Source organism: Cervus elaphus, chromosome X, assembly GCF_910594005.1.
Source record: "Cervus elaphus chromosome X, mCerEla1.1, whole genome shotgun sequence".
NCBI classification, from domain to species: domain Eukaryota; kingdom Metazoa; phylum Chordata; class Mammalia; order Artiodactyla; family Cervidae; genus Cervus; species Cervus elaphus.
The window spans coordinates 145354463-145380089 of NC_057848.1; the positions used below are offsets into that span (position 1 = coordinate 145354463).

General features: G+C 47.1%; 2 protein-coding genes and 1 pseudogene across 3 annotated transcripts; 1 reads left to right on the forward strand and 2 right to left on the reverse strand.

Annotated features, from left to right (window-relative positions):
- Positions 1–4605: 4605 nt before the first annotated feature.
- LOC122689946 (melanoma-associated antigen B1-like) lies at positions 4606–8974 on the reverse strand. Of its 2 annotated transcripts, XM_043896794.1 has the most exons (4): positions 8850–8974; positions 7240–7296; positions 6075–6601; positions 4606–6044 (listed from the first exon to the last, which is right to left on the reverse strand). In XM_043896794.1, exons 3-4 carry the CDS (start codon positions 6538–6540, stop codon positions 5095–5097), a joined length of 1416 nt encoding a protein of 471 aa, XP_043752729.1. In that variant the 5' UTR covers positions 6541–6601; positions 7240–7296; positions 8850–8974; the 3' UTR covers positions 4606–5094. The 2 variants fall into 2 exon arrangements, with proteins under 2 accessions (XP_043752729.1, XP_043752727.1); XM_043896792.1 differs by having other exon boundaries at positions 4606–6601.
- A 5582-nt stretch (positions 8975–14556) lies between these two features.
- Positions 14557–14997, forward strand: LOC122689752 (annotated as a pseudogene).
- A 4230-nt stretch (positions 14998–19227) lies between these two features.
- On the reverse strand, positions 19228–24557 carry LOC122689742 (melanoma-associated antigen B1-like). The gene is made up of 2 exons (XM_043896442.1): positions 24428–24557; positions 19228–20801 (listed from the first exon to the last, which is right to left on the reverse strand). The coding sequence occupies exon 2, from the start codon at positions 20738–20740 to the stop codon at positions 19727–19729; it is 1014 nt and encodes a 337-aa protein (XP_043752377.1). The 5' UTR covers positions 20741–20801; positions 24428–24557; the 3' UTR covers positions 19228–19726.
- Positions 24558–25627: the final 1070 nt, after the last annotated feature.

Consider the following 25627-nt stretch of genomic DNA (forward strand, 5'->3'; position numbering starts at 1 on the left):
GGAATTCAGGACCTCCAAGGGCTGACAGCAGGAAGTGGATGCTACAGAACCCCTGCGGTTCTGGGTCGCTATTTCTTTCACTTCTTTGTCAGGGGCTTCACATATATATTGGACAATTCCTACTCTGACCTGAGATAGTCCTCCTTAGACCAAAGGTTTCAAGTCCCTGACAACTGTACTGTGACAACAGGGAAAAGAGATGTTCACCTTGAGATCTCTCCCTGGAACCTTCTTATGCCTAATATTCTTGGGGGTGCTTTCCTCAGTCCAGACGTATGGGTGTCCTCCTATAGGCCCTTGTCCCTTTGATTAAAGGCTTCTTGGGAGATGCCACATCCCTGAAAAGCCCCGATCAGTTTCCCTGCTCCAGACCTTGCAGAGAATGAATCCCTGTCCTAGGAGTGATAAGAGATGGGAAATCCATGGCATAAGAAAGGGGGGCCAGCTAGAGACCTGCGAGAGAAACAAAACGTGGTAACCTGTCCCTTCTCTCCTTCAGCCAGATTTCTCAGGCAACCTCTAATAAATAAACTTTATATTTTAGATCTAACAGAGATTTCTTTATAAAAAGAAATGGCTATGTGATGATTGTTTTGTGAGTCCTTGATCTTTTAAGCTTATCTGAAACCTCACATGTATGCATAGATGATCTTAATACCAGCAAATATTATCTCTTTTTTCCTCTCTTCATATGTCACATTTGTTATGGCATTATTATTATTATTGCTCTGGCTATGTATTATAATGTAATAGTTCACCCTTAATAGTTTTCTTTTATTACTTCTAATACATTTCACAGTAATGAGAATAAAAAGGGAATTAAGGGTACAAGGTCAGCTCAGGCTTGCAGGAGTGAGAGGGTGAGCTTTAGAATAACTCAGATCAGGGGGCTATGCCCATCCCTGTCACTTAAGGAGCTATGGGAAGTTTGTCACACCATTAAACTCTCTGAGAGAGCCTTGGGCTCTTTAACTCTGAAGGGAGTTTGGCAATCCCTGCCTGCAAGGACTGGTGGCATGTGGTGGTAACTGTAAAGCATCTGCCACAGTGCCTGGCAGGCACCATATCCCTCCTTTCTCATGACTGGTGGCTGTACTTTCCAACGAAGATCTGGCCTCCCTTAGGCCTGACATAGGGCTTCCCCGGTGGCTCACCAGTAAAGTGTCCGCCTGTGATACAGCAGCTGCAGGAGATGCAGACTCAGTCTCTGGGTCAGGAAATCCCCTGGAGGAGGAAATGGCAACCCACCCCAGAATTCTTCCTTGGAATATTCCATGGACTAAGGAGCCTGGTGGGCTACAGTCCATGGAGTCACAAGAGAGTCCGACATGGCTTAGCAATTCAACAAGGAGAAGGAGGCCTGGTATAAAGGTGTGAGGGAGAGCCTTGCTTGACAGTCTTCCCCTGAGCTTTCTAGAACTGACATCAAAGGGCAGGGCATGACTCTCTTTAGTCCCCTCTATTCAGGGATGAGTACACCCCTCAACTTTCACTTGGACTTCACAATTTGACTTCTGGTGAGGCCTGGGGAATCCCCTCCTTCTTGACCTGAGGCCTACCTCCTCATAGTAAGACCCATACGTCCCTGTGAGCCTGGAGGAGGAAATAGGGTGGCCTTGTCTAGCCACCCCTGCCCATAGTCTCACAAGAATGAAAGCTGTGGCAAGCTCCTTGAGGATGACAGACGGTTCCTCTCAGGGTCCCAAGTCAGGGTCCAAAATTTGACTCTTAGCTAAGCCCAAAACTCCCCCCTCTGTTGACATGGGACCGCCACCATCAGACCAAAACCCCAACTTTCCTGCTATTACACAGTCAGAACTGAAGGGGCCCTTGGCCTGACAACTCCACCTGTGGCCTTCTAGTCTGACAGTAGGGAAGATTCTGTGTGGCTATCCTGGTATGTGTGTTTAAACAGTTTTACCGTCCTCACCCTGACTTGGAAATAACCTGGAAATATTCATCAACTGGAAATATTCCCTGGTTTGCCTTAAGGCTTCTCCCCTCAGGCCCCCAATTCCCCGAGACCCCCAAGGGAGAAGTGGAATTGGCCTCATCAGTCCACCACAGCCTGTGGTCTTCTGAGGCTAACAGCAGTGGAAGGAATATGTTCTACCCCTATTGTTTTGAGACAGATGGTCTTTTCAGTCATCAGGGTCCTTACCTTCTGGTACAATCTGGAAATTGTCCTTCTGTTGAGTTATGGCTGCTCCTGTTGACCGGGATGAGGTTCCTTCCCTCCACGAGACGCTCTGGGAGGAAGTGAGTAGGACTCACCATGTCACCAGGCCTAAGTGGCAGAGTCTCAGGCAAGATAAGGAAAGTGCCCTCCGTGGCCCCCTTCCTTCTGGGATGGATCCTTCGTTGTCAGCCAGTGCCATCAGTTGACTCCTGTTCGGAACTCAGTACCCGACCTTAACTGAATGGGGCCTCCTGCACTAGTCCAAGGACTGTAAGGCCCTGAAGCCATTCGCCTTCAGAAAATGAGGGATAAACCTAGTCTGAAAGTCCTGCCTGTTCCCTCCCAGGGCCCAGTACATTTGCAGGACTTTCTAAGAATTTCTCTGTAGCGGGGTAGTTGCCTGCTGCACTCCTCAGACAAGTTTGTGCCACTCTCATACCTGGCATTTCCACTCTGTCATGAACAGCCAGTCTATGAATGACAGTCCTCACCTCCTTGACACCAACTAGGCAGAAGTCTGCGGGCCCTAGAGCTGACCAGCACTTCCCTCTGCCTCCCAGGGCTCACTGGAGAAGATGGGCTAAGTGTAGCCCTGTTGGCTGTGAGTTGAGGGGCTTCCAGCTCCATACCCTGGGTCTTCACTTTGACTCTGCACCCTTCCTGGGGCTGCTCTATCCTCTGCTGATTCCCAAAGTCCCTACTTTTCAGGGATCTGAGTTGAAAGTGTTAACCACAGCAGCCCACATCGTTCTGGACTTCATGGGCTTGTCAACAAGGACAAGTGTATCTTTACAGGTTCCTACTATGTCGCTGCATCTTTCCATCACCCTCATTCAGGTTTCTCACTGTCAATTCTGAGAGACTGATCCTCTCTCCTCTACCAACCTCAGAACTCTGCACCGAGACCAAGTTTCTTAGCTCTCTGAGAGGCCTGAAGAATAAGCGAGGCTATGCTTAGCCTAACAGGTCTGAGATCCCCTGTGACTGAGAGCAGTTGGGAGGGCTGTTCCAGTGATCAACCCCCATATTCTGGGGTGTTCCTCTCCTCAATCCTCCTACATGGGGTCCTCATCTTGCTTTCTGCGTCTTAGATTAAAGGCTCCTGGGGAAATTCCACATCTCTGCAAACCCTGGAGCCATGCTTGCTCTGCAGTGCTACAGAGAATGAATGGGTCCTTTTCCCAGGAGTGATAGGAGATGGAGAAGCTACAGCCAAAGGCAGGAGTCCCAGAATGGAGGTCATCCGTCAGGGAAAAATGGTACATCAATCTATCTCACCAGCCAGGTGAAGGTTCTCACGTAATTTCTGTTCTGATAGATTTACTTTCTATAGACAAGAGACTGTAGGCATGATATGGAGAGCCCCTGGTCTTCAGAGGTTATCTCACACGGCCAATGCACATGCTAATACTGTCACCGAATATTGTCCCTTTCATTAATCTATGAGTAATGAATAAGGGATACATATTTCTGGTTGAATATATTTGGTATTCTTACTGCTCTGGCTACACATTCTGATCCAGTAGGTTGAGCACAAGGGCATTCTTTTTTATCACCTAGGACAAATTTTGAAGTATTGAGAAAAACACTGAAATAAAACATACAGGGTGGGGAGTTTCCTAGTGGTCCAGTGGCTAGTACCCCAGGCTCCCACTGCAGGCTCCCAGGTTCCATCCCTGGTCAGGGAAGTAGACCCCAAGTGCCGCAAATAAGATCCAGCACAGCCAAAAAAATAAATAAGAAAAAGGAAATGAAATATCAAATGTTAAAAGTACTTGTTTAAAAGAAAAGACAAGGGTATGTCTCAGGGTCGGGGAAGAATAGTATGTATGCTACAGTAGTTTAGGGCAGGAGTCTAGTCCCAGCTCTGTCACTGACCAGCCTTAAGTATTTTGGCACAAAACCAAACTCTAACTCTATGAGCCTCGGGCTCTCCACTCTGAAGTGAGTTTTATAAACCCTGCCATGTCAGGCTGGTGGAATATATGTATTTATGGAAAGCATCTAACACAGCACCTGTCTCTATTGAGAAATTAGAGGCAATTCAGTTATTATGATTATCTTGACCTCACATATTACATCAGCTGGGTTTCTCTTTTTGCATCTATCAGATGTCAGAAACTATGCAGCGTTCTAACTGAAAGAAAAATAAAAATGACCGCACCTCCCCAATCAGCCAAAATTCTGCTTAGCAATGAAACCAAAGTAATATATTCTCTCCACTCCCTCTTTACCCTGCTTCTTTCTTGTTCTTCTTGAAATAGAGTATCTCAGCCTCTTCTGTAGAATAACAGCTTCCCTGGAAACTATAATTGAATGGGCAGACTGGGAGGTTCTTTGACCAAACAGCGCCAGTACAGGCCTGAAAGATTTCTTTGAAGCAGATGCTCAATTAATGTTTGTGTAAAAGAAGAGCCACAAATAAATCATTTGCTATAATTTATATTCTCAAACATTCTTGAAAACCATAAGCAGATCCAAGGATATATCTTATACATTTACAAAATAGGAGACTATAACAGAGAGTACAGCAAACCAAAAATTGAAGAACTTTCAGCTCTCTCTCTATGTATCTATGTTCTGAGCTTCTATTAGTGTGGTGTCTTTCACATTTCTAAGGCTATTCTTATCCTAAAGTGATGTTATTCTCATCTGGGATCACAAAAAGGATTTGAGGATTTCCAATATGCATTTCCAAAACCAAAATTCCTACTCATAAATTTGACAAACAGCAAAGTGTGTGTGACCCATGTTATTCAAATACTTGTATCATCAACCTAAAGACGCTTTCTGTTGAAAAAAGAAGGAACTGAAAACTGGGGGGGGTGGGGGTGGGGGGTGGGGCAAGTCAACAGGAACACAGGCTGATGACAGGCTTTTCTGACCACAAAGTGAAGAATGGCCTTCAGCCCACACTAGGGGCGAGATGACCAGCTGGATGCGGCCCTAGCGTGGGCACTGGCCGAGACAGAAGGGCCAGCACTGGCTGCAGCAGAAATGCCAGGCATGGCTGAGGCAGGATGCTCAGCCTGGGCTGCAGCAGAAGGGCCATCCCAGACCGAGAAAGAAATGCCTGCAGTATCCCAGACAGACGTGCCAGCCCTGCCCGAGGCAGAAGTGCCAACGCTGGCTACAGCTCTGGCGCTGGTGCTCTCTACTACCTCTCCGGAAGACTCCTCAAAATGCTCCAGGAAGGTAGCAGGGACCGTATCGTTGACCTTGGCCAAAAACTCCAGGACTTTCATCTTGTTGGATTCCATGAGTGCTCTCGGACCCCACAGGAACTCATAGCGAGGGGGATCGCTGCCTGGCACCTGGCGGTACTCCACGTACTCTTCCCGCACCAGATCTTCTGTGAGGAACTTCCTGGTATCTCCAAAGATGAAGTGCCTTCTTCCATCATAGATGCCCAGAAAATTCAGGATCTTCCAGATCTTCTCCTCAGAGAGGCGGTGGCCATTCATGTAGATGACACCCAGAAGAGGCATCAGAAGACCATTCTTCGGCAGCCCCCGGTCACTTCTCATAGACTCACTGTCACTGAGATCTAGGTTGCTCACCAGGATATAGGAGTGACCGTCGGGCCTGACTTCCTTCAGGACCAGGCCAAACATGATCTCTATGTGCTTAGAGGCTCTCCTGAGGATCTCAGGGAATTGCCCCCTGTACCTTTTATTGATTGCCTTCAGCATTTCTGACCTCTTAATGAGCTCCCTCTCCTTATACTTATACAGCATCTTCTGCACCAACACCTGCACCTTCATGGTCAGAGGATCTGTGTGAGAGCTCTCAGCAGCAGCTGAGGCCTGGGAGGAATTTCCACCTCCCTGACCATGGCCCTCGGCACCGACACCAGCTCTTGAGCGTGCTGCGGCACCGTCACTAGCTCTTGCATGTGCTGCACCACAGACATCAGCTCTTGAGCGTGCTGCAGCACCGACATCAGCTCTTGAGCGTGCTGCACCACAGACATCAACTCTTGAGCGTGCTGCAGCACCGACATCAGCTCTTGAGCGTGCTGCACCACAGACATCAGCTCTTGAGCGTGCTGCAGCACTGACATCAGCTCTTGAGCGTGCTGCATCACAGACATCAGCTCTTGAGCGTGTTGCAGCAACGACACCAAATCTTTTGGGTATAGCACCTGCAGCAGCACTGGTGGTGCCTTGGGCTCCCTGAGGCTCCTTTGGGGTGCCAGCAGCTGAGGAGCTTGAGGGAGCACTCTCTAAATCAGGAGGGGAGGAGGAGGTGGTCTCTTCTCCCCTAGAGGTGGTGGCTTGATCATGAAGGACCTGGGTCTCAGCCCGGGCCTGGTGATGTTTCTCATGACCACAGACCTTACTCTTCTGCCTACGGGGCATGATCGCCGTGGACAGGAACTACAGGCAGGAGTCTGGGTCAAAGGACAGGAGATTGGTGCACCTGGAGGATGGAGGATGAGGCGATGTGAGCAACTTAAAATGGGGAGATTCCACCTTGACTTTATCAAAGGCCGCCTCTGCAGGTGTCCTTGAGGACACTGCCCGAGGAACCCACAAGACTCCTGTTTTGTGCTCAGCTGTCCCCAAAGAATCACACAGAGGAGGAACAGAGGCCTTCGATTTTCCCTCTGCATCCTCTCAGCCCTGCTTTGGATTTACCAGCATTGCGGTCCTCTCAGCTCATCTTTAGTATTACCATGTCAAGCCTTGGCAGAGCCTGGGCACCCTTCCCTCTGCTACTCTGATGCAGACAACTTTAGACCTCCACATCATCCAGAAGCCAAGTGAAGGGATATCTCAGGCCACCTTCCTCTCAGGGGATACCCAGTGGTGAGGGCTCAGTAGGGTTTTTTCCACCCAGAGTTCACTGGGATCACCATTCATGGTCCTTACCTTGGCTCCTTAAAACATTGGGCACCATTCTCCATTTGCTGACTGGTGGCTGTACCTTCAGACTAGACATTTCCCCTCCCCTAGACTTGGTATAAAGTGGTGAAGTAGATGCTCAACCTCACAGCCCTTCCCTGAGATTTCCTGGGCTCAAATCCAAGGGATGGGATAAATGCACCGAGTACTCACTCAGGTTCCTCAATTGGGCTCCTGGCAGAGAAGCTCCTCTTTCTCCTGAATTGATGCCTGTGAGATAGTAAAAGCCAATCAGCCTGTGTCCCAACAGGAGGAAGTAAGATGACCTTATCTTACCAAACACAGTCTTCTAAGAACAGGTGCTATTACAGGCAGGTTGATGTCCCTGTGCTCCCACACAGGATCCCAATTCAAGGTCTATAATATCTTTTTGCTTCTCTTTTCTTCTCTCTCTCTTTTCATAATTAAATTTATTTACTATTAATTGGAGGATAATTGCTTTACAGTATTGTTTTTGTTTCAGCCACACATCAATATGAATCAGCCATAGGTATACTGTATTTCCCCTCCCTCTTGAAACTCCCTCCCAGCTCCCAGCGCATCCCACTCCTCTAAGCTATCACAGAGCACCGGGTTTGAGCTCTCTGTGTCATACCACTAATTCTCACTGGTTATCTATTTTACATATGGTAATGTGTGTGTTTTCAATGTTACTCTTTCAGTCTGTCCCTCCATCTCTTTCTCCCAGTGTCCACGAATCTGTTCTCTATGTCTGCAAATCCACTGCTGCCCTGCAAATAGGTTCATCAGTACCCTCTTTCTGAAAGCCATGTATATGTGTTAATATACAATATTGGCTTTCCTCTTTCTGACTTAATTCACTCTGCATAAAAAATTAGGACTAAAATTACCACATGAGCCAACAATCCCACTACTTTGCACATCCCCTGAGGAAACAGTAACTTAAAAAACACTTATTTTCCAAAGTTCGTTGCAGCATCTTTAAAATAGCCAGGGCATAGAAGCAACCAAGGCCTACATTTGATTTATGACAGGATCTAAGATTTCTCAGTCTGCTGACCACGCCCCTCAGACATGGGTGGAGTGGTCTGAGGGGAGCTGCATCCCCTTTAGCCCGCAGTGAGAACCACCATGTATTCTTGAGGTCTCAAAGGGATGATGACAGGGAGGATGTGGTCTGAATGATGTGGTGTGGAAGATCCCCACAGACCCGAGATTCTCACCATCCCACCAGGGAACCCGAAACTCTCCCTTCTCAGCCTGACGCTCCCCACTTTGACCTGGTCTCTCACTTCCCTGAGATGATCTGGGAAGTGTCATGTCAAAATGCCCGATTGCGACTCCGTTTCTTATGGGAGGAGCCCCCATTCTCACTCAGCGTCACAAGCATCAATCGTGTTGGGGACTAGGCCCCTTTGTTGAACTAGGTTTATTCCTTTAGAGCAAGAGTCACACCTCCCTGATCCCACCTCCAGCAAACGATAGGGGGCACTACTGTCGGCCAGCTCCACGTGGGGCCTCCTAGAGCTGAGTGCAGGGGGCCCCCTCAGTGTGGCCCCTATGCGGTTTCAAAGTCTGATAATTGGCCCTCAGGGCCATTATCTAGGACCGAGTGCTCCTTAGAGGGTAGAATCTGGGCCTACCCCCACAGACCAACGCCTTCACTTGACACACGCTAGACCGCATTCTGCCGATAGCTCCGAGGGACTCGAAAGAGCCAGATAACAGAGGTGGGATGCGGCTGGGTCACTTTTTTTAATAGTGGGTTCGCAAAGTCCCTTCAGTTACATTCCGGTCCTCACCTTGGTTCTGGACAAGTCCTGGACACAGAAACACCACCAAAGAGACGCCACGACTCCCGGTCAATCTCCTCGCCTTTGAAGCGGAAGTGGATGGGAGATGCGTACGGTCCTACGTGGGGTCTCCCGGGGATGACGGCAGGGGCCTGGTGCTACGGGAACCCCTGTAGCTCAATATTCATCCGTCCCTGGGTCCTCCTTGCGCAGTGTGTTAGAGCCCGGGACATCTCCAGCTATGAATCCAAGTCCTCCAGCTGCCAAACAAAGCCCTCGCCTCCCTGAGTCCCTAGTGGGAGGAGTCAGGGCGCTGCTCTGAGCATCTCTGCTTGTCAGGAGGGGCGCCACTCTGTGAGCCTCCCTTGTTGGGGGAGACCCTCTCACTAGCACTGATGGTCCTCACTTTAAGTCCGGTTATGGTCAAGACGTCCCCCTCAGCAGATCTGGGGCCTAGTCCTGCTAGAGGAGGCCCTGCCCTCCCCGAGATCACACAGGTGGAATGAGGGGACCACTTAGAAGTAGCTCTTCTCATCTCTCAGGGCTAAGAATTTACAGAATTCTGTTTGGCTCCTTCTCCAGCGGTCCCCTCTAACAGTCAGCATTGTCATCTGAGGTCCTGCTTGGGCTCAGGTCCATTCTTCTGTGAAATGGAGGCTGATCCTATTAGACAGAGATTTCACCTCACTGAGATTTGCCAGACTGAAATCAACCTGTCATCTGTCCCCAGAGCTTCTTGGGGAGCACAGCATCAGATATTTTCCAGGGCCTCCTTTTATGGTGTATGCTACCATGAGTCCACTTTCAGGAACTCATATTGACACATGATAAATCCTGTAACTCCACTCTCTACTTTATGAAGCTTCTTGTCTTACATCAAGGTCCTAGTCTCCTGAGAATTCCACGTTGGAAGTCAGGGTGATCCTCTTGTGATCCTAGTCCATCAGGGCCTCTGAGAACAGACAGTGCGGATGCAATTTGAGTCCTTCCAGATTCCTCCTGCTCAGCATCCTCACTACATCTACCACAGCTAGGGACTGCACCTTCTACTGATCTAAGATTCCTCTTCTTAGTCTTTGGGTGACCCCTGTATTCAGGGGTGATTGTCTCCTCAGCACTCCTTCATGGATGTTCCCATATCAGCTTCTGTCCTTTGATTAAAGGCTTCCTGGGAAATGCATATTCCTACACACATTGAGTGGATACCCTCTAGAAAATCTTGGAGAAAAGGGGACTAGGTCCCAAAAGTGATGTTAGATTAGGAAAACGGAGCCCAAATCAAGGAACTCAGGACAGATGTTATGCTGTCAGAGAAAAAGAGCTGATATATTCCTTGTCTTCAGCCACATTTAGGGGGTCTGCTAAGTCGCTCAGTTGTGTCTGACTCTTTTTGACCGCATGGACTGTAGCCCGCCGGGCTCTTCTGTCCATGGGAATTCTCCAGGCAAGAATACTGCAGTGTCTGGCCATACCCTCCTCCAGGGGATTTACCAAATTCAGGAATCGAACCCAGGACTCCCATATTGCAGATGGATTCTTTACTTTCTGAGCCACGAGATTTAGGGTAGTTCTGAAGTATTTAGTCTCGGCACCTCCCTGTTGGTCCAGTGGATAAGACTCCGCACTCCCAATGCACAGGGCCTAGGTTTGATCCCTGGTCAGGTAACTGGATTACACATGCCAGAACTAAAAGTTCACATGCCACAACAAAAAGCATCACATGCTGCAGCTAAAGAGCCTGCATGTGGCATCAAAGATTCCGAGTGTCACAACTGAATGCAGCGCAGCCAAAAAATAACTATTTTTAATTAAAAAATAAAATGTTTACTTTCTACATAGAAGGATAGTGCCAGATAATCTTGTAAGCCCTCGATCACTTGAGGGTGTCTGAATTTGCACATGCAGATGATCATGTGGATGCTGAGCATCATCTCCTTCTCTCCTTTATTCATGCCTCTTTATTATTTTGGTGTTTGTATTGCCTTGGCTATGTATCCCAACCCAGTGTTTTGGTCACAGAGTCCTTCTTTTTATCACTCAAGATACATTTTGGAGTGCTAGAAGACAGTGAATTAACTGCCTCATGAGCACCTCAGGACGGGACAAATGGAAGGGTATGTGCTCTGGACAAGTTCAGACCAGCACTCCTGTCCCAGCTCTGTCTCTTATCAGTTGTGTGGACTTGGGTCCATCCCCAAACTCTGGGAGCCTCAGGTGAAGTGGCTTTTCTAGGGGCTAGTGGCATGTAGCTAAAGCACCTGGCTTGGTGCCTGGACCACACTGAGACTTTACACAGTATCTGTTTCTACTATGATTATGATTATTTTGTTCCCAGAGGATACCACGTACCCTGATGAAGTTTTAAATCCAGGAGATGTCAGAGAATCTGTGCCATTCTTGGAGATAGAACACCAAATCAGTCCAAAATGCTGTTTAGAAAGAATCTTTCATTTCCACTACTAAATCATATTTTGAGTGTGGGGGTAGTTTTTTTAACTGAATGAAATTCAAATAATCTAGAATTTCGTTCTTAGACTAACTCTTTCTTCCTTCCAAGCTGCTCTTTCATTTAAACAACTCCTAGAGACTTGCCCAGGTGGCCCCGTAGCTAAGTGGCTAAGAATCTGTGCTCCAAATGCAGTGGGACTGGGTTCCATCCCTGATCTGGGAACTAGACCCCATCCCACACACCACAAGAAAAATATCCTATAAGCCACAACTAAAACATTCCTCATGCTGGAACTAAAGTACTCTCAAGCTGCAAGGAAGTTCGAGGATCCTGGATGGCAAAGATAAGACCAAACACAGCCAAATAAATAAGTAACCAAATAAAATAAGCCCCTATGTTCATCAATTTCACCATCACCTAAAATATACTCATCTCATACACTTTGTGGAATTATCAACACAGCCAAAACCGCTGAATGGAAAGCCCTTTCAATAACATGAGCTCTGTCTCCATGACTCACAGCAAAGAGTGTCAGCCGACTGGCTTCTGAGTTTCCAGTTTCATTCGAGTATTACTTTTATTTCACAGAATCTCCTTGCAGTTGATGAGCATGAAACGTCTAGGTTGAGCACTGTGTTCACATGCACTGGGACAGGAGCACACGGCACATTCCAGCCCTACCCCACGGGGGATTTCTCTCTGGTTTACTCATGTTGCTGTTTAGTCACTCAGTCGTGTCTGACCCTTTTCTACCCCATGGACTGAACAGATTGCTCTGTCCATGGGATTCTCCAGGCAAAACTACTGGATTGGGTAGCCATTTCCTCCTCCAGCGGATCTTCCTGATCCAGGGAATGAACCCACATGTCCTGCATTGGGAGGTGGATTCTTGACCACTGAGCTGTGTGGGAAGCCTGATAATTGAAAAGTAATTTTTCAGGGTAGTTTTCCATTCCAGGCTTAAGTCTCTCAACTTTGAGACCCACCATCTGAGGGTCTGGCTTCTATTTAGTGTTTCTACAGCCTCCCAGGTGGGCTCAACATGTAGCCTAACTTAAAATTACCTCCCACAGACATTTATTGTCCTAAAGTCTCCAAGTGCCTTGCCTCAGTGTATTTACACTAGACTCCTCATGAAAAGCCCTCAATCCCTTCACCTCCTTATACCTCACTTTTATTGGGCCCCTAGATCTTTGTTCACGAGCTACTTTATATGAATTGTTCTCTTAGATTCTAGAATTCTATAGGAAATGGTTGGGTTTATTTTTCTTAGCATCCCCAGTATACTCAGAAGCTTCCAAACAACAGATGCTAAATTGATATTTGAAGAATTACAGTGCAAGTGTGCAAGAAGTCGAGTTTACTGGGATTTCACTTCTCCCACATTCTTAAATAAACTAAGCCAATCCAGGTACATACACTTCAGTTTTACAAAGAAAGACTAAAAGGAATAAAACAAACCAAGAAGTGAATACCTCTCAAGATGTTTTTTTCTGTATCTTATAATCACACAGACTTCACTGTGGAAATATTTCCATTTTCACACACACAAAAAATCCATATTCCAGTATCATGTTGTCTTGTTCTGAATGACAAGAAATGATCCAAGGATTTCAGTCTGTGCTATGTAATACAAAAATTCTTACTTTTCAACTTGATAATCTGCAGTACATGTGGGAGCTGTGGCATTAGTATACTTAGACTCTGAAGCTAAACACATCTTTAAATAAAAGGAGCAACATTTAAAAATAGAAAAAAGAAAAACCTCCAATTTGTGCATATTGTATAGGAACACAAATACATTTTATGCTGTTTCCATGAGCAACACTTTGGCCCTCCGCTAGTTGGAAGACTGCCTGCTTTCTTGAAATGCAATGTGAAGTATCTTCTCAGACGTCACTAGGGATGGGAGCAGCTTTGGTCATGCTCGGGAAAGTGCACTGGCCCTGGCACCATAGGAACCCTGGCTGCAGCTCTGGCTCTGGCTCTCTCTTCTTCAGCTCTCAAAGCCTCTTCGTACCAGGATGCAGAGGCACTGGACTTAGTATCACTGACATTAGCCCCAAACTCCCACATTCTTTTGTATATATCTATCATGGAAGCACTCCATATTAGTTTACAAAGATCATGCTCATTCTTTTTTATAGCTGTATAGTACTCCACTCTGTGGAGATATATCTATCTCCTGTTCCTTCTGTTAACATGTTCATGGATATGTAAGTATTTTCATATGGTTGTGGATGTATCTTCAGGGTTAATTTCTGAAAACTCTAATTACTGACTCAAATGACATGTTGCTGTCAAAGAATAAGATTAGTACATTCTGTAACACTATATTCAAAAATAAACTGAAAATGGATTAGAGACCTAAATATGAGTGGAAACCATGAAACTCTTAGAAGTCACTATGAAAGAGTGGGACACTCTTTGATATAATTCATAATAATATTTTTTTGGATCTGTCTCCTAAATCTAGGAAAATAAAAGCAAAAATAAATAAATAAAAGGTAAAAACTTTTGCACAGCATAGGAAACCATCAACAGAATGAAAAGACGACATACTATATGGGAGAACATATTTGCCAATGATATAACCAATAAAGGTTAATATCCAAAATATATTAACAGCTTATATAACTCAACAGTTTAAAAAAAGAATTTTAAAAATGGGCAGAAGACTTAAATAGACATTTTTTTCCAAAGAAGAGAAACAAATGGCCGAGAGGCACATGAAAAGAGGTTCAACATCATCATCATCATATGAATGCAAATTAAAACCACAATGAGGTATTATCTTATACCTATCAGAAGGGCTATCATTCAAAAGGAACAGAAATAACAAACGGTGAGCATGTGGACAATACTGTTGGTGGGAATGTCAACTGGTGCAGCCACCATGGATAACAGTAAGGAGGTTCCTCCAAATCTAAAAAGAGAACTAGCAAATGACCCAGCCATCCCACTCCTGCGTGTATATTTAAAGAAAAATGGCCCACTCATTTGGATGGTCTCCTTCATCCATTTGGATGGTACTCGACGCTTGTCCGAGTCTGAGGGTCTCCACTGCTCATCTCCCCTCCCCCCATCTACTCTCCGTAGGTGACCCCGCCCCAGTCCAACCTCCCTGTTCACTAAGAGGCACCTGTGTCTGCAGAGCCAGTGTGAGATGAAGAGAGAGCCCTTGCCAGCCACCAGATAATCAGGAGTTTTGGCTGGACCTTTGAGCACACACTGAGACCGTGAGGAGTCAGACAAAAAGCACAGACTATGGCGCTGAAATGGATTAGTAAGGAACTTAGCGATGTGGCCAGTGACCTGCCCAACTCTGCAGGTCCAATTGGGGAGGACACATTTCATTGGCAGACCACAATTATGAAAAAGAATGGCAGCCCATATCAAGGCAGTGTATTCTGCGTGACAATTCATTTCCCTAAAGACTACCCGTTCACACTACCTAAGGTTGCATTTCCAACAGAATTTATCATCCAGACATGAACACTAATGGCAGCACTTGGTTCAATATTCTAAGACCACTGTGGTCTCTTGCTTTCATGATTTCTAAAGTTCTGGTATCCATTTGTTCCCTGCTATGTGATCCGAACCCAGATGACCCCCTCCCCAGTGCCAGAGGTCGCAGAGATCTATAAAACAGACAGAGATAAGTACAACAGAATTTTTTAGGAATGGACTCAGAAGTATGCCATGTGATGCTAACTTAAAGTTAGAATAACCTGCATTAAAGCTTGAATAAACTTTAAATTACTGTTTAAAATGAAAAAAATCCACTAATTCAAAAATTCCATGCACTCCAATGTTCATAGCAGCATTACTGACATTTACCAAGGTACAAAAGTAATCTATATGTATACAACCTATACACACACAGACACATGCACACACATACATGCATAGTGGAATATTAGTCATTAAAAAGGATGAACTTTTGCCATTTTTCAACAACATGTATGGAGTTTGAGGGTATTATGCTATTAATTAGTAAATAGTTAGATGGTATTAATGAAATAAGTGAGCTAGAGGAAGACAAATGTTGTATGATGCCACTGACATGGAGAATTTTAAAAATAAAACAGACTAGGGAAATGAAGCAGACTTACAGATATAGAGAACAAGCTAGTGGTTACCAGTGGGGAGTGGCAAGCAGGAGGGGAAGGGCAGGGACAGAAGATTAAGAGGTGCAAACTAATATGTATAAAATAAGCAACAAGGATATATTGTACAACAAAGGGAATATAGCTAATATTTTATAATAACTGTAAATGGAACATAACCTTTAAAAACTGTGAATCACTTTGTTGTTCACCTGTAATTTATAAAATATTGTACATCAACTATGAAAATGAAGTGAAAGTATTAGTTGCTCAGTCTTGTCCAACTCTTGTTGACCACATAGACTGTAGCCCGCCAGGCTCCTTTGTCCATGGAATTCTCCAGGGAAGAATACTGGAGTGGGTAACCAGTCCCTTCTCTAGGGGATCTTCCTGACCCAGGGATTGAAGCCAGGTCTCCTGCCTTGCAGGCAGATTCTTTGCCATCTGAGCCACCAGGGAAGCCCACATCAACTATACCTCACTTAAAAAAAATCTATTTTCTCAGGAACTTTCACATATGCAATACGGTATCATTAACTATGGAGTTCTCTGGTGTCTCAGCAGTAAAGAATCTGCCTGTTGATGCAGGAGATGAGGGTCTGATTCCTGGGTCAGGAAGGTCCCCTGGAGAAGGACATGGCAACTGAATCCAGTATCCTTGCATGGAAAATTCCATAGACACAGGAGCCTGGTGAGCTACAATCCATGGGGTTGCAGAGTAGGAAACCACTTAGCAACTTAACAAGAATTATTAACTACAGTCACTATGCTGTATATTATGTCCCCAGGACTTCTTTATTTTGTACATGAAAGTTGTGAAAGTTTATGCTGTTTGACCACTTACACCCATTTCATCCATCCTCCAACCCCCACTTGCGGCAAACACCAATCTATTCTCTGTGAGTTCATTTTTCAAAAATTTTCACATATAAGTGAGACTATATAGTATTTGTCTTTGTCTGACTTATTCCACTTAGCATAGTGCCCTCAAGGTGCATCTGTGTTACTGCAAATGGTCAGATTTCCTTTTTCTCTTTTATTGGCTAAATAATATCTGAGTGAGGATGAGTGTGTGTGTGTGTGTGTGTGTGTGTGTGTGTGTGTCTGTGTGACATTATCAGTTCATCCATTAATGGACAGTTATGCTGTTTTCATAATTTGGTTATGGTAAATAATGTTTCAACGAACACGGAGGGTGCAGATATCTTTTCCAAGTGTTGGCTTCATTTCTTTCAGCTAAATTTCCAGGAGTAGAGTTGCCAGATCACATGGTAGTTCTATTTTCAATTTTTTTATGAGCATCTATACTGTTCTCCATAGTGGCTGCATCAATTTACATCTTCATAAACTCACATTTTCTTTAATAACTTTAGTATACCCTAAATATATGTTTCTAAATTTAAAAGGTATATATCTTTGAAATTTAGGAATGAGGGACTGAATACAGTAAGCTAGATCCACAACTGAACCACTTTAATTTTTTTCTCTTCTTATCTTAGTGTGGGGTTTTTCACATTACCAAGGATACCCCTGTTCCAATGCCATGTAATCTTGCTCTGGGTCACACAGATGATTTAAAATTTTTTCAGTTTGTATTTCAGAAAGCAGAATTCTTATTTCTAAATCTGATAAAGAGCAATAAGTGTGTGACCCATGTCATTCATAAGTTTATGTTCTGACTCTAAATAAACTTTCTACTGAAAGGAAAATCACTTGAAAATTACCGCCTCACCCCCCACAAGAAAAGGATAAGTCAAAAAGTTATTGATGCATTATCAGGAACACAGGTTGACAGGCTTTTGTGATCACAAAGTGAAGAACAGATTCAGACCGCACTAGGGGTGAGTGGCCGGATGTGGCCATGGAGTGGGCGCTGGCCACAGAAAGGCCATCACTGTCCAAGGCAGAGGTGCCAGCCCTGGCTGCAGCTCTGGCTCCAGTGCTCTCTACTTCCTCTCTCCAAGTCGCCTCATAATGGGGCAGGAATGCAGTGGGGACACTATCATTGACCTTGGCAAAAACTCCAAGACTTTCACCTTGCTGGTTTCCATAACTGCTCTCAGACCCCACAGGAGCGCTCTCGGATCCCCCATAGCGAGGGGGATAGCGGCCAGGCAGTGTGAAGAGAAATGAATCGACAAAATGTCAGCCTCAGACTGGGAGGAGTGAAACATTATGGACTCTAGAGCAATTCAGCCCAGGCTCTACACTCAGTTTTGTCACTTTATCAGCCTGGAGAATAGAAGTTCTTTGTCTGCTAAGTGAGTTTGTTAAGACTTGTCTTACAGAATTATCGGAACATATGTAGCTTGTGTAAAGCACCTGGCACTGCAGCTGGCAATGTTTAGGTTTTATAATGCTTATTTTCATACCAGAAGAAAATCTATGGGAATGTCTACCTTCATCTATGGGAATTTTTCTTTATCCAGGAGAAACTACAGACCATGTGGTCTTCTAAACAAAGAAAGCTAAGTCAATCAAACTGCTGCTTAGCAAGAAACCCTAGGGCTTACCCGGTGGCTCAGTGGTAAAAAATTCACCTGACAACCAGGAAATGCCAGTTCAATCCCTAGGTTGTGAAGATCCCCTGGGGAAGGAACTGGCAATCCACTCCAGTATTCTTGCTTGGAAAGTTTCATGGACAGAGGAGCCTGGCAGGCTACTGTCCATGGGGCCATAATGAATCAGACATAACTTAGCATTTAAACAAGTAACCCTAAGTAAATTTTCTCTATCAGAGAATATGTTATTGAATTTAGAGGCAAGCATTTTACCAGGATGCAACTCAAAACATTATAGAATTTGTGTCAAGGACCAGTAATTCCCCTGCCTCCCAAAGCCCTCCTGACAAAACACCCCAATTCTCATGTGTTTCACCACCACTAAAATCTAGCCCCTCTCAGGAGGTCTACTAGATTACACTCGAGATACCCTCATGTTTGGAGTGTGCTGGGGCTCCTTCCGTTCAGGGCCCAGAATGCCAGCACAGTGACTTCTCAACATCCCATCAGAAAGGAGACAATAATAGGCATCAAACAGCTGGTCTGTGGACTGTGTTCACCTGCATTGGGGAAGGAGTGCTGGACACCTTCCGTTCTTTCCCCAGTTGACTCACAATCTCAGGGTAACTGTCCAGGGCAGCTTCTCATTTCAGTTGCAGCCTCCCAACTCTGAGGTCCACCATCTAGGGATTTGGTCCCAGCTCACCATTATCACAGGCTCATCCAGTCCACCACACAGCCAACTTAAAATGACCTCCCAGGAAGGAACAGGAATGCAAAGATGTATGTTATGATTAGCTTTCCAGCCCCACCTTAGCCTCTCACAACTTAAAAAGATTGGGAGTGTTGGTCGAACACAAAGGGAAGAAGTTGCCTCAGACCACACTAGGGGCTGGAGGGACTGCTAGGCATGACCTTGGAGCAGACGCTGGCCTTGGCAGGACTACAAACCCTAACTGCAGCTCGGGATCTCTTGTCATCATCTCTCAGAGCCTCTTCATAATGGGGCGGGAAGGCACTGGGGATGTTACCATTGACCTTGGCCAAAATACAAAACCTCAAAGTTTTGGTTTGAGAGAATAAAGGCTGAGAGAATTTAGACCTCACTGCTCTCATCCCAACTCCCTCCCCAGCATCCTGCGTGCTTTTTGTCACTTGTCTGAGATCATCACACCACCTTCCTTGTGGAATCACTGCTCATATACTCAAGACATCTACAGGCAGGTGCAGGTTCTCCTTTATCTTCGCATCACCCCCACCAGCACAGAACCTTCTGAAGAGCAGATGCTCAAGTAAAGATGGGAATAAATGAGACACCAAGCAAGGAATGTAGTTTCTTATTAATTTTATCAGCATTCTTGAATAAGCTAAGAACATCTAAGTGTATCGCTAAGGGTACTGCCGAATGTTAGAAAGAGAAAGACAAAGGTGAATAACATAAACCAAAACTTGACTACAGCTTACATCGTTATCATCTGTTTTAAAACCACAGCATTCTTTCACATTTCTAAGAAAATTCCTATTCCAAAGCTATGTTATCTTGTTCTGGATCCCCAAAAAATGCAAGGATTTTTCGAATTGTACTACACAGTGCCAAAACTCTTACTCTTAGATCTGACAGACAACAAATGTGTGATCTGTGTCATTTGTAAACTTGGATTCTGAATCGAAACAAACATTCTAGGAAAAGAAACAACATTTGAAAGGTAACAGGGTAAAACAGGAGCACAAAAAATATATTATGACCTTTCCAGCCACACTTTATCCTCTCACTAATAAAAAGGTTGGCGGTATTGGTCAAACAAAGTGAAGATGCTGCCTGAGACCTCACTGGGGGCTGGACGGATTGCTGGGTGGGACCTTGGAGCAGGCAATGGCCTTAGCAGCACCACGAGCCCTGGCTGCAGATATGGCTTTGGCTCTCTCTTCCTCATCTCTCAAAGCCTCTTCATAATGGAATGGGAAAGCACTGGGGACGGTACTATTGATCTTGGCCACAAACTCCAGCACCTTCATCTTGTTGGTTTCAGCATGGGCTCTTGGGCCCCACAGGAACTCATAACTCAGGGGATCGCTGTCGGGAATCTGACGATACACCAGGTAATTCTGCTGCACCAGCTCTTCCGTGATGAGCTTCCTGGGATCCCCAAAGATTACATGCTGCTTTCCATCATAGATGCCTAGAATATTCAGGAACTCCCAGACATCAGCCTCAGAGGCACGGTTGCCATTCAGGAAGATCACACTCAGCAGAGGCATCAGAAGCCCATTCTTCGGCAGCCCCCAGCTGCTGCTCAGTACACCATCATTGGTGAGGCCTAGATTGCTGACCAGGGTATAGGAGTGACCATTCGGCTTGACTTCCTTCAACTCAAGACCAAAGGCCAGCTCCATGCACTCAGCTGCTCTCCTGAGGACCTCGGGGAAGCGTGTCTTGAACCTTTTGTGAAAAAGCTTCAGCATATCTCTCTTCCTAATGGGCTGTTTCATCTTAAACTTCTGAAGCAGGAAATGTATCAACACCCCTGCCTTCTTGGTCAGAGGATCTGGGGGAGCGGGCTTAGCAGAGGTCGAGGCCTGGGAAGACTTTCTATGTTGCATAGCTTGGCGCCTGGCACGTGCTTTAGATCTTGGGCGTGAAGCCCCTGCAACAGGAGAGCTAGTGGCTGCAGCTCCCTGAGGATTCTGGCCCGCACCAGCAGTGGGGGAGCCTGGGGGTGTACTCCCAGAAGTAGGGGTGGGGGAGGCAGCAGCCTGAGCATCCCCAAGATCCTTGGTCTCCATGCGTGCTTGGTGGCATTTCTCACGCCCACGGAGCTTGCTCTTCTGTCCCCGAGGCATGACACAGCGGGCAGGGCACAGCGGGCAGGGGACTGGGCAGGCAAGTAGGTGATGCTGGAACCTGGAGAAGGGAAGATGAGTGGATGAGCTCCTTCACCGGGGAGGGAAGAAGGCTGCTCTGCCCACTTCCTTGAGAGCCCTGCTCCAGGAACCACTGGCCGCTTGTTCTTGGTCAGCCTATCCCCTGAGAACCCAGTGAAAGAAGTGAGTGAGCCAACCTCAGGCCACAGCCTGCCTGTGGCTGCCTGCAGTGACAGCAGATCCTGGGAGCGGGGCCCTCTCTGGATCCCTTCGTTTACACACACAACTGTCACATCAGCTCTTAGTAGAGCCGGGACCCCTGCCATATGCCACTTGAACGGTGATGCCTCAAGCTCCCTGGGACGCAAGAGAAGGAACCGAGTCATGGGCACTGGTGGGGAGGATGGCACTGGCAGTTCTGGGGGCCTGCTCTGTCCTGAACTCATTGCTTCTCCATTCAGGGTCCTCATCTTGTCAACACTGAGGGTGTGGCCCCCTCCCTCCTGCCTCTGGTGCCGCCCCTTCAGGTGAAGAACCTCATCTCCCTTAGAAATGACACAAAGAAATGAGTCCTCACTTTGACTCCTGGGAGGATCTGGGGGCTCCCTTCTCTCCTGACTTGAGGACCTTTCCTCACAGCAAGGCCAACAGCTCCCTGAGATTGAATGGGGGAAGCCAGGGTGGCCTTACCTGGCCCTACTGCCCACGGTCTCTGGGGCCTGAAAAGGTGTGGCTGGGGGTTGAGGCCTTGTAATGTGTGGTCCTCATGTAAGGTCCCCAGATTTTACTTAGGGGAGAGTCTAAGATTCCTTCCTCTGCTGACCCATTAGACTAAGGCACTCACTTTCCTGTTAGCTGTGAGTGAGAAACACTGCTGCCCGCCATGTATGCCTGGGGGTGCCAAGAAGTGACAGTGAGAGGAATTCTGGGAGTTTCCCACAGTCCTCAGCATCTTCTCCATGAGTCCTGGCAAATGCTAGAAACTCTCCCTCTGCTGACCTGAGCATGCTGAGGTTCCCAAGGTGAAAGAAATTGTGAGCCAACTCCAGTCACCCCTGTCCCTGACCTCCCTGGGACAGCAGCAGGGGCTGGACTCTGTGGGACTCTTACTGCTCTGTCATCACTGGCCCCTTTTGTCCTCACTTGGATGGGACCTATGCTCCTCTCTTAGTCCACCCTGAGTCTTCCGGCCTCAGATCAAGGCCCACATCTCCCTGAGTTCCTGGGGCTGGAAGTGAGGGGTGACATCTGGAGACCTCTGCCTGGGGTGTCTCAGGACTGACAGGGGCTGGGACTTTGCGGGCCCCCACTGCTTTGGGTAGGTGCTCATCTAAGTCATCTCTCTGGGTCCTTACCGTGACTCCTGGCAGGGCCAGGAAATCTCTGTCTTGACTTGAGATCTCTCCCATCCTACTAAGGCCCCCATCTCCCTGAGACCCACTAGAAAGCAGCGACATTTTTCTGATCTCTCTAGCTATAGCTGTGTGTGGACTCCTGATGTGGACAGTCAGGAAGAGATTCTGCACTGCCCTCTGTTGTCGTGGGGTAGGTGGGTGGTCCCCTCAATTCTTAGGTCCTCTCCTGTGCTCCTGCTACTAGCTGCAAATGCTCCAGCGGTGGACCTGAACCCATACCCCCATCAGTGAGCTTCCTCACCTCCTTGTGAGGCTCTGGGAAGAAGCAAATGTGGGTCATCTGGTCCCCACGCCTGGGTCTCCCAGGTCTGAGAGGAGTGATGCGACTATGTGGTTCACTTCCTTCTGGGTGGGGTTCTCGCATGTTCATTCAGTGTTATACTATGACTCATTTTAGGAACGGGGCTTCCTCCCTATGTTGAATGAGGCCTCACCTATCAGACCCAAACCCTAATGTCCTTGAGACCATCCTTGGAGGAAATGAGAGGGCACCTCAGCCTGAGAGCTCTAACCCGGCTTCCCAGGACGACGGCAGAGGTGGCACTCTGTGTGGGCTCTGCTGTTCTGTGGGAGTCAGTTGTCTCCTTCCTCACATAGAATTGGTGCCTCAATATCTGTCATGGCCTGGGACTCCTGGTTTTCTGCTGACCTGGGCAGCCGGACCTGAAACCAAGGCTCTCTTCTCCCTGGGACCCCACAGGCAGAAGTCAGGGGCACCAGAGCTGGCCAGCTCTGCTCTGGAATCCCCGGGGCTGATAGTACAGGCAACATCAGATGTGGCTCTCTCTACCGTGTATGGATCTTTCCTTCGACTCCACCTTCTTCCTGGGACTCTGCCTTCTGCCGACCTGAGCCCAAAACCCTGCAAAAAGGTCTTCATCTTTCTGGGACCAGAGCTGACAAAGTGAGTCACATCCTGCCAAAACTGATTTGGGGCTGTGCTGCTAACCACAAGGGTGGGTCTCTCAACCCTCCCAGTTCTGGAGTAAGGGGCTCCCTCTGTCCTCACTCAGGATTCTGGCCTCCAGTTTGGGTAGGGTTTGGGAGCCCTCCCTCTGCTGACCTGAGTCTACATTCCCCAGAGCAAAGCTCTCATCTCCCTGAGTGGCTAGAGGAGATGCTGGGGGCTCCACACCCAGCTACCTTGTTTTGGATGCCCAGATCTGAGAGTGGGGCTGCTCCTTAGTGCAGCAATCCGCTTGCATGCCAGGCCTGCTGACTAGCACTGACAGTCCTAGTTTGACTTCTTCTAAGACTGAGACTCCTCCCTATGCCTATCGGGGTTACCTTATCTATCTTTCTATCTCTTTATTTATTTACATTTCACACCCATTGCTTTTATTATGTAACTGGTAGTACATCTTAATCTTTTTTCATCTATTTGTCTCCCCCACACTCCCAACCCTAACTCCCATCAATGACCACCTCCTTTTTTTCTCTTCATCTACAACTGTTTTACAGATTCCTCATGCAAGTGAAATCACATAGTTTGTTTTTCTCTAACTTACTTCACTTAGCATATGTAATACTCTCTAGGTCCATACCCTTTTATATAAATGCCTTTCTCTACCTGAACGTCCCTTACCCCCAATGCCAGCCATAACCCCCACCACAAAAATGATGGGTTCTCTCAGCCTGAATTACTCTATGGTAATTTGGACCCCTATGGTAGGAGTCCAAACCTTCCCAATCTAATGCCTAATGATCTAAACTGGAGTGGATGTAATAATAACAGAAATAAAGTAACCATGTAATACACTTGAAGCATCCTGAAACCCTCCCTTTACCTAAACCCACCCTACCCCCATGCCACCCCACCCTCCGTTGTCCACCCCATCGAGCCCCATCCCACCAGCGCACCCCACCCCATGCAAAAACTGACTTCTAAAAAACCGGTCCCGGTGCTAAAAAGATTGGGGGCCGCTACTCCAGGTCCCTGCAGCAATGGTGGCAGGAGGGGCCTCTGTGCAGTCACCTCTTTGGAAGGAGATACCCCAGTGAGCTCTGAAGGCCCCATCCTTTTACCTTTTGAGAACAAGACTACTCCCTTCACCTAAAGAGGCCGCCCTCTTTAAACAAAGCCGCCCGACCTGCTGTGGCCCTCTACGTGGCAATGACAAGATGGCTGCTCGGCCCTGTAATTCAGGACAGGGTCAGAGAAACTGCAGATTGCAGGGGTGGGATGGGGTTGGGTCACTTTTATTACTGGGAGAGGTTGGGAAATTCCCTTCAGCTACACTCAGGTCCTCACCTCGGCTCCGGACGAGTCCTGGACAATCAATCTCTGCAGAACAGACGCCACAGCAAGCGGTGGAGCACCTCGCTTCAGAAGCGGAAATGGAGAGGCGGGGCATACGGTCCTACGTGAGGTCTCCCAGGGACAACGGCAGGGGCAAGGACCTACAGAAACCCTCATAGCTCAATATTCATCTGTCCCTGGATCCTCTCTCACAGTCAACCCTGTGCAGCCTATCAGAACTCGGGACGCCTCTGTCTATGAATTTGAGTCCTCCAGCCTCCAAACAAAGCCCTCGCCTCCCTGAGTCCCTAGTGGGAAGAGTCAGGGCACTGCTCTGAGCATCTCTGCTTGTCAGGAGGGGCACCACTCTGTGAGCCTCCCTCTTTTGGGGGAGGCCCTCTCACTAGTACCGACGCTCCTCACTTTAAATCTGGTTATGGTCAAGATGCCTCCTTCTGCAGATCTGGGGTCCAATTCTGCTAGAGGAGGCCCTGCCCTCCCTGAGATCACACAGGTGTAACAGGGGACCACTCAGAAGTAGCTCTTTTGGGTCTCTTAGGGCTAAGATTTTACAGAATTCTGTTTGGTTCCCTTTCTAGGGGTCCCCTCTAACACTCAGCGTTATTACGTGAGGTCCTCCTTGGATTCAGGTCCCTCCCTTTGTGAAAATGAGGCTGATCGTATTAGACAGAGGTCTCACCTCGCTGAGCCTTTCCAGACTGAAATCAACCTGACTTCTGTGCCCAGAGCTTCCTGGGGACCACAGCATCAGATATTTTCCAGGGCCTCCTTTGATGCAGTGTGTGCTACTCTGAGTCCACTTTCAGGTCCTCACATAGACACGTGACGAATCCTGTAACTCCACTCTCTGCTTTATGAAGTTGCTTGTCTTACATCAAGGTCCTAGTCTCCTGAGAATTCCAAGTAGGAAGTCAGGGTGATCCTCGTTCCATCATAGTCTATTGGAGCCTCCGAGAACAGAGAGTGGGGATGCAGCTCGAGTCCTCCTGGACTGCTCTTACTCAGCATCATCCTCACTACGTCTACCACAGCCTGGGGCTGCTCTCTCTACTGATCTAAGATTCTTCTTCTCAGTCTTTGGGTGACCCTTATATTCAGGGGTGACTGTCTCCTCGGTCCTCCTTCATGAAGGTTCCTATATTAGCTTCTGTCGCTTGATTAAAGGTTTCCTTGGAAATGCATGTTCCTACA